At 47.6% G+C, this 19035-nt stretch overlaps 4 protein-coding genes across 4 annotated transcripts; 2 read left to right on the top strand and 2 right to left on the bottom strand.

Moving 5' to 3' along the window:
• Window positions 1-145: 145 nt before the first annotated feature.
• On the bottom strand, window positions 146-1738 carry TRUGW13939_03478 (uncharacterized protein; the record flags this gene model as incomplete). The annotated part of the gene is made up of 5 exons (XM_035486662.1): window positions 146-907; window positions 965-1251; window positions 1312-1374; window positions 1429-1641; window positions 1693-1738. 5 exons carry the CDS (start codon window positions 1736-1738, stop codon window positions 146-148), a joined length of 1371 nt encoding a protein of 456 aa, XP_035342555.1.
• Window positions 1739-2219: 481 nt separating this feature from the next.
• On the bottom strand, window positions 2220-3271 carry TRUGW13939_03477 (uncharacterized protein; the record flags this gene model as incomplete). Its single annotated transcript, XM_035486661.1, has 5 exons — window positions 2220-2245; window positions 2295-2989; window positions 3040-3053; window positions 3105-3197; window positions 3242-3271. The coding sequence occupies 5 exons, from the start codon at window positions 3269-3271 to the stop codon at window positions 2220-2222; spliced, it is 858 nt and encodes a 285-aa protein (XP_035342554.1).
• A 2367-nt stretch (window positions 3272-5638) lies between these two features.
• Window positions 5639-6298, top strand: TRUGW13939_03476 (uncharacterized protein; the record flags this gene model as incomplete). Its single annotated transcript, XM_035486660.1, has 1 exon — window positions 5639-6298. One exon carries the CDS (start codon window positions 5639-5641, stop codon window positions 6296-6298), a length of 660 nt encoding a protein of 219 aa, XP_035342553.1.
• A 3566-nt stretch (window positions 6299-9864) lies between these two features.
• On the top strand, window positions 9865-13230 carry TRUGW13939_03475 (uncharacterized protein; the record flags this gene model as incomplete). Its single annotated transcript, XM_035486659.1, has 7 exons — window positions 9865-10477; window positions 10532-10782; window positions 10835-10897; window positions 10949-11455; window positions 11504-11675; window positions 11724-12083; window positions 12131-13230. 7 exons carry the CDS (start codon window positions 9865-9867, stop codon window positions 13228-13230), a joined length of 3066 nt encoding a protein of 1021 aa, XP_035342552.1.
• Window positions 13231-19035: the final 5805 nt, after the last annotated feature.

Raw genomic sequence — 19035 nt, 5'->3', positions numbered from 1 at the left:
CTAATCGTACTGTTATATAATGCTAATACATATATGAAAATCGTTATATTTTATATTGTTTTATTTTTATTGTCATAATTTTTTTATCATCAGGGTAATACTTACAAAAACTATCTATGCAGTAAAGAAATAGAGTCTAGATAGATCACCACCAGTCACCATGGTCCCGCATGGCGGCCGCAACTTTTGAGAAGCCAGCAATGTTGCTCCCAGCAACCAGAGAAGGCAGCGCGCCCTCGGCCGACGAGACATACTCCTTTGCGGTTTCCAGCCCGTTCTTGAAAGCAGCCTCCATGATATCCTGCAATCTGCTATCGACTTCCTCTGTAGACCAGCTCACGCGCGACGAGTTCTGTGCCATTTCCAGCCCAGACACGGCAACACCACCCAAATTGGCGGCCTTACCGGGGGCATACCAGATCGCAGCGGCGCCCTTGTTTTGCTCACGGTGTGCTTCAAAGATATCAATGGCTTCCTGTGTGGAGCCCATGTTGGATCCCTCGGCGATGAATTTTGCGCCAGCGTCGATGAGGACTTGGGCTTCTTCGCCCGAGACTTCGTTTTGCGTGGCTGAGGGCAGCGCGACGTCGACTTTGCCGACGTGCACCCAGGGCCGGGCGCCGGCAACGTATTTGAAGCCTGAGAATGCGTCCGTTGAGGCGAGCGAGTCGAGCTGCTGGCGCGCGACTTTGAGGGCGGCGATTTGGTCAATGTGCGCGGGGGTGAAGCCCTGTTCAGAGGCGATGAGGGAGCCCTGGCTGTCGGACAGAGAGACCACGGTGCCGCCCAATTCGATAACTTTGAGGGCGGCGTACTGGGCGACGTTGCCGGAACCGGAGATGGCGACGCGCTTGCCGGCGAAGGACTCTTTGCCCTCGGTGGCGTATTTGATCATGTGCTGGACGTACTATAGTACTTGATTAGCGGCAATTAAAGAGAGAGAAAGTCAAAGAGAAAAACGTACGTAGACAACTCCGTATCCAGTAGCCTCTGGCCGGATCAGACTGCCTCCCCAGGTCAGACCTTTGCCCGTGAGCACGCCCTCCCACTGGTTGCGAATCTTCTTGTACTGGCCAAACATGTAGCCAATCTCGCGGCCAGTCACGCCAATGTCACCCGCTGGCACGTCCGTGTCGGCGCCAATGTGGCGCGACAGCTCGGTCATGAAGCCGACGCAGAACTTGCGGATTTCGTTGTCGCTTTTGCCCTTGGGGTCAAAGTCGGCGCCGCCTTTGCCGCCGCCCATGTTGACTTTGTATACTGTTAGTACAATCACACGTTTAAAAGAGAGAGAGAGAGAGAGAGACGTACGACCGGTGAGGGCATTTTTGAAGATTTGCTCAAAGCCAAGGAATTTCAGAATCGACAGATTGACTAGGGAAGTTGTTAGCCGAAAATCACCAAAAAAAGAAGAAGCAGAATACCCACCACTCGGGTGAAAGCGCAACCCTCCCTTGTATGGCCCCAATGCCGAGTTGAACTGCACGCGATAGCCCCGGTTGACTTGGAGCTCGCCCTTGTCGTTCTCCCACACGACACGGAACTGGACGACGCGCTCGGGCACGGCGGCGACCTGCAGCGCCTTGCGGTACTCTGGGTTCTTCTGGAAGAGCGTGGAGTTTTCGAGCGTGGAGACGAGCTCTTCATGGCATTAGTATATGCGTAACGCGAAGTGGAAGGAGAAAAAAATACCCTTGTAGGCCTGCTCAAACTCGGGCTCGGAGGGAATGCTCGACATGGTGAGATGGAGTGATATGTACGATATGGGTATATATGGATATGTGACAAAGAAAACCAGCCGGGGGGATTATTTCCAGCCGGAAAACGGCCTTTTATGTTGCCTCATGGCGGAGACTGTTCCTGACTACCTGTACCTGTACCACCAGCCGATCCTCTTCCGGTGACTGCGATCGGATGGAGAGTGGGAGAGGGAGAAAATGCTCTAGGCAGGATACGGCCGCAATCTTATCAATCTGCGGCAAATGCGCTGCTTCTCGCCGGTCCCGTGATTCCTAGCGCCGCCGATTGTCGGCTGCGAGATAAGCTTCTACGCGTGGCTATTGGCCGAGCCCGTGCGATTACTGATTGTATCATCTATTTTTTATTTATTTTTTTGCAATTTCTGTTTGCATATTTTTGCAGTTTTTTTGCGCAACGAAGTGAAGCCAATTTATATCATGTACGTACGTATGTGTACATGTGTATATGTGGATGCATGTCTATGGCGCGTCCACTGGGTCCCAGTCTGCCACAGTCAGTCATGCCTCCTACAGTGAATAGAAGAAGAAACACACCAGTCACCAAGTACTCGTCCAGCCCATCCAGCACCTGCATGTCCTCCTCCCCAATCGCAAAGCCCTCAATCTGCGCATTCGCAATGATGCGCTCGCGATTGATGCTTTTGGGCAGCGGCACATACCCATGCTGCGTGCTCCACCGCACCATCAGCTGCGCCGGCGTGCACCCGTACTTTTGCGCCAGCGACACAATCGTCGCATGCCCGAACCGGTATGCGCGGGCCAGCGGCGCATATGCTTCCACCACGATCCCGTTCTGCTGGCAGAACGAGGTGATGGCCGTGCGCGTGTTGAACGGGTGCACCTCGATCTGGTTGACCACGGGTTGCACCGTCGGTTCCGAGGCGAGCAGTTCCTGTAGATGTTTCACCCCGTAGTTGCTCACCCCGGCCGCGCGAATCTCGTTCTCGGCCAGTGCGTCTTCCAGCGCGCGCCAGCATTCGAGACGCTTCTTGGCGCCCCCATACGGCGAATGGATCAGGAAGAGATCAATGTACTCGAGGCCGGATGCCCGGATTGACTGCTTGATTGAGCGTCGTGTAGCGTCGTAGCTGACGTTAGACGCCAGCTTGGATGTGAAGAAGATGTCTTTTCGCGTGAGACCGTCCGGCTTGGTCTTTTCCGCCTCGAGGAATCGCAACACGGCTCGTCCGACATCGCGCTCATTGTGGTACATTTGAGCACTGTCGATTCTATTCTGTGTTAGTCTTTCGACATGGCTCGGGATTGAAAGAGGCAATACCCTCGGTATCCAGCCTGGCAGATCGGTCAACGTATATGCGGCATTTTGTGTTGCTCAGTACGTACTCCTAAGGCATGCTTGACTGCATTTTCGGTCTCCCGTCCAGAGGTCAGGTACACCCCCAGTTGGATGGCCGGCATCAACACTCCGTTGGAGAGCTGGATCCGTTAGTGTCTTGCTTTGAAACCAGGCAGCAACGTACTGTTATTTTCGAAGACAGTGAGAACGCCATTTTGCTAATCAAAATACAACGGTAATTAGATGCAGCAGTTGATGCCGGAGGAAGGACGGCAGAGGTGGGGAATATGACGCAATGTCTCGTGATCTCACATACACATCATGTTACTTACCGTACTAGTAGTATACAGTACACTGCGGAGTATCAAACTAACAACACACCAGTGCAGCGCAGAGAACACAGAGTTCAATAATGCATCAGAAAATATTTGCCATCTCTCAATTAGGAACACCGCGCATGTTGCACTACGTGTGGCGCAGTGTCGTGTGGCTGAGCAGATCGAGATCGGCATGCACTAGCCACAGATCACCGATCTGATCTGTGGCTGGGCAGATCGCCAGATCGTCCTCAACAGACTTCATCGCGGCCTGAAGTATCATTATTCACAATAATGTTTCTGCCTAATATTCTGCTTGACCCATTCGGCAGACTCAAACTCAATGTCTTTGTTCTCAGCCACGTGCTGGCAACTTTAATAGGTGCCGGAACTTTATCAGCTATACCAAACCTACCAGTTGTACCAGTTGTACCAGAATAGTTACAACAAAGAAAAGAATACGCACTCAAGTTTGACCATTTGCCTAAATTGTACAAACCCAGATCATCGGGAAATTCGCGGGGCTGCTGTGCAATTCCACCCTATCACAATATCTAGAACAAGTCGCCTTCGAGGGCGGGAGGTTAGGTATATTATCGGTCACTTTTCCGTTGTCAGTCGGCCCTTGCATAGGGTTTGCATAATTATACTAATCCAATTGATAAGTTATAACGGCGACTCGGGTCTACGGAAGTTGTGCTAGTGTCGGGTTCTCCGGCATCTCAACAAATATTCTTTTTTTTTTGTTTTATGCTGTGAAACTCCGGTTGGTGGCCTTGGTGGCAAACTTTTTACTTTTTTCCTTCTTTTTTGGATGCTTTCTAGCCTTATACTAGGCTCGTAGCGATCATGCTAACATTCGCTAAAGCCCTAGTTGGAACTTAGCGGACCAGCAAAGTAGAGCCGGTTGTCCAATCACAGCACGAGATCTCAGTGGCAAAACGAAGGTTCCCTATCATAAAACACTAAAATTAATTCTAACAGTCATTTCCCAATAATACTATCTGTTTGGATGTACTAAAGTTACTAAACTAGTCACCAAGAGGGGCAGATCTCAGCCCGGTCTGTTCAAAGTAGTGCTCGGAGAAAAAAACTGAGCCACAGCACATAAGGCCCAAAAAAACAAAAAAAAAAAAAAACGACGTGTATACTTGGCTAGCCTCCCAAAGTTAGTCCTCCTCGAGCGGAAAAAATTCGGCCCAAACTTGGCCCAAACTTGGCCCAACTTTGCCATCTTGCCTTTCACTTTCACTTGCTTTTCCCCCACGTTTGTTTCTCCGTGGCAAGGCGGGCAAGGATCATCATGCCGAGGATGTATCAACTTTAGGAACGATGAGGCTGGTGGAGCACATGGCAGCCATGCCAGCTGAGCTTTTTGACTTTACTTACTCCGTACTGCTACTCCGTCTGTTTGCGCCTGGCAGAGCCACAGTTGACCAGGAACATGTGGATATCCCGTTACAATAATACACGCGGCCATTGTCATGTACTATACCATACCGCCAATTAGAGGGGGAACCGGTCCAGCTTCAAGAACAACATAATGTCAATTAGTCGCCTCCCCCTTTTTTTTATCTATTTCTTCTAGAACTCCCTGTCTTTTCTTTTCTTCTTCTCCCCTTCTCCACCATTATTTATTCCACCAGGGCATGCTCAATGCAAGAACAGTCCACTTCGTTTCTTGCTTGCTTGTTTGTTCTACCGGTTGCCCCTCCGTATGCCATTCCCCGCGGCCAAACGGGCTTTCCCCCGAGAAAAAAAGACCACCTTTTTTTTTGGTCCCTGAATGAAACCAACATCTAGATCACTACGTCTGCACTGGATCGTCCCCCGTCGTGGTCACCAACCGCCAATTGCTTCTGTCTCCTCCAGAAGCCGGGACTCCGATCTTCCTTTATCGTTGGGGTCGAGATTACGCATCGTGATCCGTCGAGCAAGGGACTTCTTCATTCGCAAGTAAACGGCCCCCATTCCGCATTGCTTCGATCCCGTTTGCGAAATTACAAGAATCCGAAAATAAAAAAGGAAAAACACAAACAAGAGAAAAATAAAAGAACCGAAAAAATAGAGGCGCGTAGGGTACTACCTAGACGCCTTGCGCAACCCCCCATCTTCTCCCTGCGCTCTCCCTACTTCCCCGGCTTCCAAACACTTCAAACATCAAAACAATTCAGACTAAGATCTCGTGCCATTTTCACAGCTCCGCATTACGGCTTCGATCAGACCAAAAATCGCCCGTCACCATCGACGAGCACCACTCCAGGATGAGTGGATCGGACAACCAGTTCGACCCGGCCACCATGGCCGGCCTTTCCGAGGCCTCCCAGGGATCCGACGACTCCAACTTTGACATCTTCGAATGGTATCCGCGATACCAGAGCTGTCAGAGATACTTTCTCGACCACGCCCAGCACAGCGTGCCTGTGCAAGCGCTCTCCGCCTTTCTCAACATCCAATTGCCCTTTCAGAAACAACCCTTCCCCACCTTCAACTCTAGCTCTGCATCGTCTACTTTGGGACAGCAGCAGCAGCAGCCGAATCTCCCGCCCTCAGTCTCGTTGGTTCCCTACATCAGGCGCCTGGTCGCTACCGGAATGGACTTTCCCGGCGTTTTGCATGGATTTTTTGGCGACGACTGGACAACCGGCATTGGATCACTACACGAACACGAACGCCGAAATTATCTCTTTGCAGCCAAGAGCGGCGGATGGGCCTCGGTCAAGAAGGACTATGACATGGGCCCGTCGGAGACGGTGCCCTTTTTACGGCCACTACAGGGCCCCATCGACACGGAGCTCGAGGCCGCCGAACGAAGCTGGAGTGAATGGCTCGCAATGGAAGATTGGATGGTCGGTCCTCGATTCCCTGACACGCTCCAAGATTCCTCTTCGCAGGCTTCTCGCCATCGAGCGTCCAGGTCATAGGCTAACCGGCCAGGAAGCTTGATGCGTTTTGATTTCATAGGACTTTTGTTGGCTTGATGTCAACACCACGAGATACGGGTTTATTTTATGGTTGCAAGGGACTTTTGTCTATGAACTTTCTGGCCTGATATTTTCTGCATTGGCCAGAAGAAAGGAAAAGAAAAGGCCGACGACAATGTCGACATGATATGAGCATTTTGATAGCGGGAAGCATTCATCATAGAATTGCCTTTTTTTTTTCTATATATATATTTTTTATACATAGTGAATGCAGAAGACTTGGCGTCCTTCTTCATTTCCATTATTTACTTTATTTCCGTGTCTCGTACATACCATTTCAATACGGCTCACGGCCCGCCATAAAATAAGCCGACAGGATCAGTATCCGAGTCAGCTTTCTCTTCTTCTTTGCCCTTCTTCCTTTGTGACGTGGACTGGAAGGATTGATGCAGGCCAATGGCATTGCTGTGCTACAAGATTTTCCGAAGTTGCTTCATTTCCACACTGGGCCAATCGGCGGCCGCAGAGGGGTAATTCTGTCTGGTCTTGTCTAGCGTTAGGGTTGCGCTAGAACTCTAGTACGGCGAGTAGGACTGTAAGGGCAGATGATGATAATAATAATATTATTATTATTAAATAACAATAATATAGATGCGTCAACGTTTAGAATTTAAAACGGTTCCTGCGTTTGGGTTTCGGTGGGCTGTCACATGTGATATTTCGCAACGTAGCACGTAGTATTCTTTTGATTACTATATCTGGAGTCCGGTCAATGGGCCACCTTGGACCGGTGCTTCTGTCAATCATTTAATCGAATAATAGGGTTACATAGCACTATGCAGTGTCACGATGTGTACCGTTCGGGACTGACCCCCACGCATTGCAGCCCCGCCGACACATATACATTATGCTTGCCAACGTTGCCACTACTTTATGCTCAATCACCGACGTCTAAGAGTAAATTAAATCTACAAACTGCGCTTTTGCAGCCAATCCAATCCGGCAGTCTTTTTCTGGTCCTCTAGGCTTTTTTTTTTAAACAAAAAAAAGGCAAGTCTACGCTATCAAGTTTGATTAAACTACACTACCTGATAATTAACCCAAGAATTTTGCATTATTCTCTTGGAAAATATATGTATTCAAAGCTCTCTCATTATGATTTATATGACAACCACGGGTCGTTGTAAAGTTCCGCCGCCGTAGACCGCAGCTCAGGCTCCTACCGAAGCATTTTCTTGACAAACTCGAGAAAGAGCCGTTTTTCCTCTCCTTGGAGAAATGGAGTGGGGTTGGAGAAGGTGAAATCTTCTGGGAGGAGCAAATTTCGATACTTGAATTCACCTATTAAAAAAGACAAGAATAAGCATCCAGATATATACTACTACACTGGGTATTGAAAAATTGTACCTTGGTCGGAAAATAACCCAGAATACATCCCTTTATTCGCTCTCGTGAATAGCTGTGGAGGTGGCGGACCAAGAAACTGTATCATTTAGGCTAAAATTCTTTCTTAACTGTATTTATTGCTTCTGGGATTCATTCTGTTAAAAAGGGTGGTATCTACGAGAAGCTTCTATAACTTTAAAAAGTAATAAGTACCACTGTCTATATAAAGAAATTCACTAGGATACTTATTACGTTGCTCAAGTTCTATATATCTACACTATATATCTATATTGCTTCTAAAAGAACCTCTGGTGTATAGAAAGACAGAGGCTGAATATTATGATTATAGAGTGTTGGGATATTACCAAATATAGTAGTACTAAAGTCGCTAATCTTGACTATACTAATCCCCTTTTTCAAAGGTCTAAAATTAGGCTGTGATAGATATATTAGATAATTATCGCTTGACTTATAAGTAGCTGGATGATTCTGTTAGCATTGGATATAATCATTAAGAACAGTGTTATCTTCAAATACTATCAGAAAATTTTCTGATTTTAGATCTTCATTGCTGTTAGAAATAAATCAAGCTATGCTTAATAGTAGAATACTTGCCTATGTGTATAATATGATACTTAGAATAAAGAAAATCCAGACCTTGAAGTAAAAGTTTCAAGAACGCCTTTAATACTTTAGAGGTAGGTTAGCACCCTTAAGATGTTTGTGTTTTCCTAGAAGCCAGAGAGACTCTCTTAGAGGTTTAAATATCAAGCAATAAATGCTCTTCAAAAGGACTAGGAATGATGAAGGATTCGGTCACTAGTCTAATGTATACTTGACCTTCGTGGGAAAATCGCACGTGCAATTATGATATATGCTGAGATAGTTCTATCTCCTCTTCTACAGACTTTTTTTATTTCTTGCTCTCCGCAATTCGTAATCTTCAGAGCTACATATTTGTTTGATTGCCAAGGCCATCTTCAACAGTGTTAGTCGCCACGCCATAAAAACAGCAACATAAATCTACCAAGTTGAACTAACCGAGCGGTATCTTTTGCTAACCAAACTGTAGAGTTAACCCCCCGACCGAGCTTTGAGATGAGGCCATACCGATCGGATACAGTCTCTCCAACTTGAGCAGGATAGTATTTCTTCCGGTCGTAATTGGGATGTTGATCCTCTTCTAGGGTGAGTACAGAAGTACTAAACCGTGAAGCCACACTAGGTACTCTCAAGCCAAGTCTTATTTCATGAGTAAGAGGTTTCTGATAACGAAACATAACACCTAGGATGTGTTTACTACTCGAATATTGCTGGGAGTGGCCCGGTCAAGTATATGTATTTACGGTGTATTTATATGGTCTAACCATATACGGTTAGTGTGCTTTCAACGCCAGATGTTCTTTTACATGGTCTAGACCTAAATTGACATCAACATTATAAGTCAATTAATTTCATGTATATATAAGGATATATATAAGGAATTGAACGTCTCACTCAACTGTAGTTTAATTCGATATTGAGTGAAATGTTTGGAATCACCATCATGCCTCTACGGGATATATAACTTATGTGTTTGTTTGTATGATACGCTGAAGCACATGCATTAACTGATAGAACATTCAAATGTTGAAGGTTGTATATGTGGCCACCCGACATAAATATAAAATTCCCAACTAGAATTCTCTGCTATAATGGCGTTGGTGTTTTATTAATCAATTGATTAGAGCATTCAGTTAAATCTAGAAATTACGGTTGTACCGTTGCTATCTGTCTCATTGTTGCCATGTATACTTCAACTATTTACACCACACAGCATTGAAATATGTGTTTATTACATTATGACTAAATGCGCACATATAGTCGACCATAGGAGAACACTTCATTATTTGCTGTACTGTCAGTACTGTGATGGTTGACATGTGGTATATTATTACATAAGCGGACACATCACGTGCACCGTGTATCAAAGACAAACATTGAACAAACCCGACTTCATCGGACGCATTGTCGGTGCGCTCATCGGCCACGTCTGACTCCCAACTTATTCCGGTGGTATCCTGTGATATATATACGCTCCACATGTGTATCGAATGGCATGGTATTCTTAGATTTTCCGATTATCCCCCCGCTTTTTCTGAATGGCCAATGAGCATGCAACATTACATGCAAGAAAAGCCATGGCAGCGCCAATCGATCAATGGAGAAAACTCCTCCGTGAATGTCTAGCCCGCCGCATTGACGTGGTAGATTTCTGTAACCTGGTCAACCTTCTGGCCAAACGCGCTCCGCTGTCGGAAGCCTCTCTGGTCGATGTGATTCTCGAGTCGCGCACTGTTACCAAAGGGCAATATGACCCGCTCATACCGCTGTATATCGATGCTCTCACCAAGATTGGGAAGACCAAAATTGCGCCAGTGCTGAATGGCCTCCGACGGCATTCTTCAGTTGGCGATTACGCCCAGTCTGCAGACGAGAGCAAGAAAGGGACCGCCAAGTTGTCGTCTACTCTCATGACCGACACCCGGATTGTCCAGGATGCCATAGTCCCAATAACTACCCCGGAACTGTCTCTAAGCAGTCGGGAAGTTACCGGCATATTTACAGAGGCATCGGAATGGATCTTGGCCTTGGTTCGCGCGCATACCAGCAGCCTCGCCGAAGACCAGCAGTCTGGAGGCTTGCTGAACCTGCCGGATGCGCTGGCTTTGTTTGAATCTCTGGGGATCATGCTGATTGCACTGTCGGCAACCGAAAGAGGGGTTGACGCTCTGTCTTCTGATCTCTCACAAGGTACGTGTCCCGCTTCATTTAATATATGTATATGTATGTATTGATCAATGCCAGGCTTCAAAATCCCACTAGGTCATGCCCTCACTGCATACCTATCTTCCTCCGCTACCATATCGATGAATTTGCGGACACGCCTGGACAACCTGCAAAAGGTGTACCAACTATACGGAGAGCCTGCTCCGAAAGATCTCGACGTCCAGATGATGGACGGCATGAACATGGACGCTCTTCAATTCGAGGCATCTGTGATTGACGGTCCTATAATTAACTCTAGAGCTGGTCTCTATGTGTATATCAATGCTATGGTGGGTTTTTTCTGTTCACCTTGAGATACAATGGGATTGCTGACAAGACTAGCTCGTCGGTCGTCCGCTTGTTGACGACAATATGCTTTTGAATTACTTATCAAATCGCTACGGGGTAACTTTACTGCTATTCGATTGCTGTGTCTGGTTTATTGACTGTCCATAGGGTCATTATGAAATGCTCGTCCAAGAACTCATTACTGCAACATTTGATGTGCTATCTAATGGCATGTATCGCAATGAATCTGGTCGAAATATGTTTGTTTTTCGTTCTTTTCTTGTCAACAAGCTGCCACCACTCCTGGCTAGTATGGCAGCAACCTCAATGGACCCAATTCCCATGGAAATGTGTATCGGCCATGCCTTGAACCGAGTCGATCCCAATGCGTTTCCCTCTTTCTCCCAGATGTTTGAGATGCAAGGCAACACGGTGCTGTCAGATGTCCGACAGGAATTTATTTTTTCGTGTGCTTTGCACAGACTCATCCCCGAGTCTAGCATTGAGCGTTTGCTGGGTGAAAACCCGATGCAGACGCTGCCCGTCGGTGGAAGATATGTCAAAGACGATATTGCAACCCAGATCCACTCCAACCAAGAGCGAGCTGATCAACTAATATCCGAAATCGAGTCCTTAGAGGGAAATGCGGGCGCCATTGTTGCTGCAGTCACAGATGTGAGTTGTTTGCGTTTATTTTCGCGGCGTCAACTAATCGATTACCAGGTCATACACACACTCTGTCACCAGAGAGAAACAGTCACATTGAAGGGCATCTGTAACTCGATATCTCGTCGGCCTCAGGTCCTCGACGTGATGCTTTTGTTTCGCAGTCTCAAGGCTATTCTGCAGCCCGTTTGCTCACTCATAGACACGTGGAAGTGGGATGAAGATCAAGGTAAGACCTAAATATATTTTTCTATTTCATTATAATAACCGTTTATAGGCGAGAACCAACCCGTGTATGACGAATTTAGTAGCATATTGCACCTGATTCTCGCCTTCAAATATCGGTATGATCTTAACCAATACGACTTGGGGATCTCGAATGCCCAGTCTTTTGTGTTGAAGCTTCTCGATCAAGGATCAACTAGTCTGAAACTAGATGATCTATCAGAAAAACAGCACAAAAACCTTGGCGCATGGATTTCTGCACTCTTCATAGCTGAAGGCATTAGTGAAGATACAATGTCTTCATGTAGCCCACAGGAATTTTATATGCTCGTCGCTACCTTGTTCAGCCAGACACTGGGCGCTTGTGAGGTTGGAAAGTTGGAATTGGACACTCTAAAAGGAGGCTTTGAATGTGAGTTGATTTGTACCATTTTTCGACATGCCTATTGACTTTGGCAGACCTCCTTGAACCGTTTCTCCTTCCTTCTCTTGTATTTGCGCTTTCATGGCTGGGCGGCTACATTTGGGAATCAGAAAACAATCCGTCGATTCCGTTAAAGGTGCTCTATGCCCTGATCAAGCCCAACTCGATTTCCGGCGAAGCCGAGGCAGTGCATCGCACCGTGCTCAACATCACCGCGCGGGCGTTGGAAGAACAACTCAAAGACGTGCGGGCTCGACACCCCGGACGGACAGATATCAAACCAATTCTGGACGCACTCGAGCCGTATCTGTCCTTCCAGCGCAACGGCAGCAGCCGTCGCTCCGAGCTGGACAGCTGGACGTCGCACTCTGGCGGACTGAGTGGCTGCATACGAAGCACATTCCATGGCCTGGTGCTGTGGAGTGCCAGCGCCGACGTGAGCATGTCTCCTCACTCGTACACGCACCGACAAGTGCTCGCCGGCATCCGACTCTTGACAGCCTCTCGCGTGCTCCCGGTCTTGATCGACGAGCTCAAGTCCCAGGCAGAATCCGGCACGCTCGATCTAGCCCTCGACGTTGCGGCGACGCTGATATGCGCGCCGATGCCGGAATCCTTTGCCCTGGAGCAGGCAATGTACCATCCAATAGACGCGAATAAAGAGAGCCTCCCGCGCTGCGCCATTTTGACTCTGCGCGATGCACTCCTGTTGCAGCACGAAACCGTTCCCAAACTCTCCGAAAAGGATCCTCTACGCGCAGAGATCATTGTACGCCTGACGCGCCGCGTAAACTCGCTCCTTGCGCTGCCCGCCCACGTTGCCAACCTCGACGTAAGTAATATCATGCAAGACATCAACCTCGACGCCGCAGCGCACGAGCCGATGAACCTAGGGGACGGAGGCAACGGAGACGGCACAGGCGGCGGCGGTGGAAGCAACGGTCTCGGTGGTGCTGCATCCAACGAAAATATCGAGCAGATCTTGAACGACGCGGTTGCGAACAACGGGACTGGTTTGGGGCTTGGGCTGGATGATGGGACGGGCATGGATACGAGTTTGGAGGATATGTTTGATGTGGCGAATATGGGCAACCCGGAGCTCTTGACGGATTTGGATATGGAGGGGATGTTTTAATGTTCTAGATGTTGTCAGTTTATATTGGTGATGTTTGGACATGTCATAATATTAACTTGGCATCTGAATGTTTCGTTCGTGTATTCTAGTGATAAATTAACATTGGAAACAGTGGATCTATTTACGTATGTTGAATCAACTCTACGTCTGGTTGTAGGGATCATTTTAGGGTACCGGTTATTACTTTTCTGTTTAATGTTCAATGCTATTGTTCTTGATGTCATATAGGGTGGACGATCAAGACATTGCGATTGTAATGTCCATCGAACAAATAGTCCTCCTATACCACCTGCCAAAATAATACCTTGCAATTTGCTCATATATACATCCATAACATTGTGTAGGATCAAATGATACAAAACCAATCAGTTTCAACTCGCCGGTTGAAACCTATCTCAATTTACTAAGCCACCCACCTACATACCTACATCATACATGTCACAACTCCATAACCACCTAGGTAGGTACAACCAACCCTAGCCCTAAATAGGCCCCCAGCTCGCCAGCACAGTCACACCAAACCCAAGAACACTAATAATCCCAAACTAAAAACCACCAACTAATCGAAAAAAAAAAAAAAACGAACAAAACAAGTTAAACAGGTGTACCGAGTCTAAAACAGCAAGGGATGAACCTTTTTTGCTCTCTTTAAGGTTGTACCCATGCGAATGGCACCTGATAGTTGATGCTAGTGCCAACAGACCAATAGACCAACATGCAACAAACAAAGAAAAAAACCACGCAGCTAAAAAAAGACGGGAAACACTGGCTGGATACTACAAATGTACTAGTTTAACTGCAATGATTTCAACGTGCTGGGAATCGGATCCATGCTAGCGCGCAAACGAAATGTGTATACAGTTTCAGCGAGAGCACTAATAATAATATAAAAGATAACGGTTGGAATAATAATAATAATGCATACATAATAATAATAATAATAATAATAACGATAATACTTGATAAACGCCGTGGGGACTGAATAAGGAAGGTTCAAAAGAAATTGACTCTGGGCGAACGGTCCCCCTCTTCGTTGCCGCGTCTGACTCTGTTGCCGCCGGCGCTCCAGAGGGCGGGTCAATAAAACGGTATTTGCGGCGTGGCTAAATAAATTAAATCAACAGGGGTTGTGAACAAAGAGCGTTGAGTTATTTAGGAGTAAGCACTTTGTAAAGTGCTCGTTCTAGTACATACGTAGTAGTACTGTAGCTGTTGGTTGATCAACTAGTTAGTTGTTAGTTGTTGACTTGTTGCATTGAAAAAGAAAATAGTAGAGGGATTTGTTATTGACAGCAATAATGCTCCGTACTATCTGTCCGATCTCGACCCCCCAGTCCAGCGCTTATCGGCACATTTTTTTTGCGAGGATCCGAGTCAGATATATTAAACATTAATCAATTATTTAGAGTGGCATCGTCGAGATTCTCGCCGGCGTCAGGCCGGCGTCAGCACGAAGACGCACGCCCGGGTCGTGGAGAGCTGACTCGCGAGACTCCTTACTCCAAACTAAAAGACTCAACTGAGTCAACCCAAAAGTTGGACAGGAAATTAGTACCTAGGGGAACCACTTTTGAGGCTTTCACCCTCCCAGAACCGAGGCAGCGGGTACTCTGGTGGAGTCTTGTTGCTGACGGGGCTCCTTTCCGATTGGAGTCAAAAATTGGACCGCCCCATTTCGCACAGAAGTGTACCAGACAAATAGGAGGCACAACGAATACTGTAAGGTTATGACGGAATCCTTTGAGAAGCTCCTCTTATCCGCCCTCAGACCTCTGGTTCAATGCAAGCAGCTGCACTACTCCCGTATAGGTAGTACTATAGACTCTGTAGAATGCTGCTGTACGGGGTATAGAGTTGAGAAGGAGCGAGTAGTACTATTAGAGAGCCGGTCCCGCCGATCTTGGGGACACGAGTAAGTGTATTCCACACAGTTGCCATTCAGTCGGAATCTCGACTCGTGCCAAACCATGCTCTCGGTGTCTATCTAGCATGCACTGCCATGCAGCTATCGACGATCATCAAGATACTACCCAGTGCACCGGTGCAGCGGCGTAACCAAGTGCAAACCCCTAGCTGGAGCCAAGGTCAATAGTTGGTACGGTATAGAGCTCGGATCAGATTTACCTCATTGCCGAGGTGCAACTCAGTTCACAAGAGTAATAATAGTATTACTACTCCGTACTCCGTACTCTGTCGAAGAATACCGCGCAACGGGTAGCCCCAAGCTAAGGTTCCGTTCCACTTCCAGCATCCAGGAGTAACTCCATACTACATAGGCAAGCTCCACCGCTAGAGCTGGCTTGATCCAGAATACAGAGTAGCTCAGGGAGCAGAATCTGTGGCCCGCAGATCCGTCCAGACTCGGGGGATTTGCTATTGAGGGATAACCATTATGACGGACACGGCCGCAATAGGGCTTTGGATAAAGTTCGTGGTGCGGATCATTCGTAGCGCATGGATTGATCGGTACGAGCTTGGCAGCAATCAAGCGGCTTCGTTAGTATTATTGATGTACGGACTCCGGAGTACTCTATACAGAGTAGTTTCTATCCACGACGGACAGTTAGTTCCCGTTACAGTTAAGAATTGAAGTTTTCTGAAAAGGGGCACATCGAATTTTCACCAGCGGGGCCACTGGTATGGGTTGAAGGAACAGACTACTTTGAAGCGCATGCACAAGACCAATCCTTCGGTATGTCTACCAACCTGGATTTGCAGTTTCAAGTTTCAACTCGACGAGGACATTTTCTCAGGCGTCAGTCAAGATGGGACAGTGGAAAAGTCACAAAAAAACAAAACTGCACACCGGCCTTGGGCAGAGATGAGATAGATGCAATGGCATGGACTCGATGGAGCCCGATGGTAGACGGCGACCAGAGAAAAGCCATGCATATATCGATCGAACGGAAATGCAGGGAGCTCATCCGTGGGGGATCATCTGGTCCCTTGTTGGGCTTGAAGCTGATGTGATGGATGGATGGGATGATCCCCGATTGTAAATTGGAGGAAAGAGAAAAAAGGGAGACTAACGGGTTACGGCAAGCGCGACCAGCGCTAGCGGCTCCTTCCCGGCTTCCGCGACCGCGTCCAAACTCCAACGGTCCAACGCGTTCCGCAAGCTCCCGCCAGGAACCGCCCACAGGCTATAGTATTTGCTTACTCTGTTGGAATTGAATGCAGAGTGCGTCAACGCTCTTCCCCATTGGTGAATATCTGGCAATGTGATGGATCATGAATCATGATCGTTAGTCGACTAGTCCACGGAGTACGTCCAAACTATGGAGTACCCCATGCGAAAATTGCAAACGCGACCATTTTCTGGATCGGCCGCGTCGACAAGCCATGATTGGCCCTGTCAGCATGATATTCACTGCTTGATTTAGGTCCGAGGTACGGAGCACACATGTCGCACGTGTACCTGCTGTATCGTCATACCAATGTGGTAAAAGAATCCCCCGGGACTGTTGCCAACGAAGAGTAAGGCGACGAAACAGCGTTGAGAGAATCACCAACAGACGGTTACTGTTACTTGGAGAGCGACTCTTGCAGTAGTGCTGCAACTGTGATGGATATCATCACAGATGCATTTATGCCCTTCTCGAGGAGCAAACGAAAATGATGAAAAATTGCAAAGTTGGCTGTGGCTGACTGGCGCATGTCGTTCCAGGAGCATCATTGGCGGGATAAATGTCTGTGGCTGCCAATGAGCAGGTTGCCAGGCGTGATGGAACAGGCTTTCCCTGCATCCAGTCATCCACGTTCTGTTAGCACTTGTTTGCCAAGCTTGCTAAAGCACATTAGCCTCGTTTTATCCGTTTGCAGAGACTCTTGATTGGCGCTCTGGGCGCAAATTTATCCCGATGGGCGTCCAATTGGGTCGCGGGGCTGGAGCTTCGTCATGCAGCCCACGCTTAAATGATAGCAGTCGATCAGGGAAAAGCTGCGTGCTTGGGGGAATGCACGATTCTTCAGCTCCATGTGACTGTCCCTGTATGCAGGTGCCGGTGACACTAGTCGATAGCTCGTGGACGAATGATTGAATTTTGATTGCCGCCTTAGACAGCGTTTCTATATATAACGGTGAACTAGACGGGTGCTTAATGCGTGCTGCCGATTTTGGCTGAAGATTCGAGTTTGATTCGATACAGGTAATCAATAAGGACAGAGGTACTCTGCAATTCTATAACCAACATATAATGCATAAACATGCAGCATCCGGCAAAGGCGCTTTCGGCTTTTCACACGTCATATCAATGATATCATATCATAAATAGCCCCCTAGCAAACGAGGGTACCGAGTACCAAGCCGGGGTCCATCATGAAATAACGATTGTCGCCGTTTCCTTACCGATTTAAGCATAATGGCCGACCAGCGGAGATAAAAGTCCGGGACCCCCATATAGCGACAGTTCCACTTGCCGTATTGGGACGACGGCTAAGAGGACGGCGAACAACACGAAACGGGTTAGACCATCACAGCAGCATCTCGGGAGTTCTCCTGCCTTCACACCGTGATGGCGACTGCATGTTTTTACTTCCCTGCCAGTTGGATTCGAAATGTGCCTGCAGTCACGGAAGAATACGCTCCACTGTTGTAGGACTGTGTGTAGATCATGATTCATGAAGATGCAAGACACGATATTATATTGATTATATTAATACTAATATCGCCATTGTTATTATTGCGAGCATCTGATGTCAACACTAGACCCATTACACCCACCGAGGCGGAATCGACCCGTAAGTCGGGGTCGATCCAGTGGAATAATAGTAATAATAATAATAATAATAATAATAAGATTGCAGTCCATCTTTCAGATGAACGATAAAAGCAACGAAAACAGTCCATATGCAAACCCGAGGCCGGCTCTGGACTACGCGCGCTTCGACCAACGATCTCCTGCGGGCCGCGTCTCACCAGCACGCTTAGTTCTTACTCGGACGTGCTCCCACCGGAGAACAGGGAAGGAGCCGGTGGAACTAGACTATAAACAAACTAGCGTGGAGACAATACCCAAAAGAAGCTAGTGTTCCCCACAAATGGCGCACTAGTCCCGTTACGTTGCCGTGGTGTCGATCGGGCCCCACCCACACACCCATAATTGTGGAGTTTTCTATTAAAATAGGCAATAAAAAAGCAAAACAACACGGAGAGGAACCACGGTTCATGGCCATCGTCCAGCAACTATATCTTGATGTTCGCGTTAGCCGGCTTTTGGTTTTAAGATGCGCATCAAACGATCACACAAACTGAGCAATGAGAGACTAGAATGCAGCATGCAGCACCCAGCCAACATAGGTCGTAATAGTATGGGATACTCCGTGAGTAATAGTATCATGCATTGCCGGCCGTTATATTGGGCTACCAACGGTGTCGGAGTATCAGCGAGTTAGTCATTGAAGCAATACTTTGCTACATGGCTTTTTCTTTTGATACATGTCCCGTTTTGCATGTAGCTTCCAGCTCGTGTGTCCAACAGCTCCGGCTAGTCATGCATCATGCACTATGCACCATTGACATGACATTTGAATGCGTTGGTTATAAGTAATTAGGGCAGCAAAACGATACCTATACTATTATTTACATGAGATAATAATCAATCCGATGATATCTTCCCGCGCCACGACGAATTATTATTCTAGCCCGGGCTGGCAAGGTCCTGGCCAGCTTCCTGTGTTGGTTAGGCCCTGGCGCGGTTTTTGCCCCTGGCAGGCTGGCAGCGCTTCCCCCACCCTAAAGCGCTTAGCGTGTCCGACCAAGCCGTGCTAGCGTGGGACTAGTATATACTAGTGGACTGTGCTGCT

Source organism: Talaromyces rugulosus, chromosome II (assembly GCF_013368755.1).
Source record: "Talaromyces rugulosus chromosome II, complete sequence".
NCBI lineage: Eukaryota > Fungi > Ascomycota > Eurotiomycetes > Eurotiales > Trichocomaceae > Talaromyces > Talaromyces rugulosus.
Note: the sequence above shows the minus strand (reverse complement) of the source record. Positions and strands in the feature narration are given on the sequence as shown.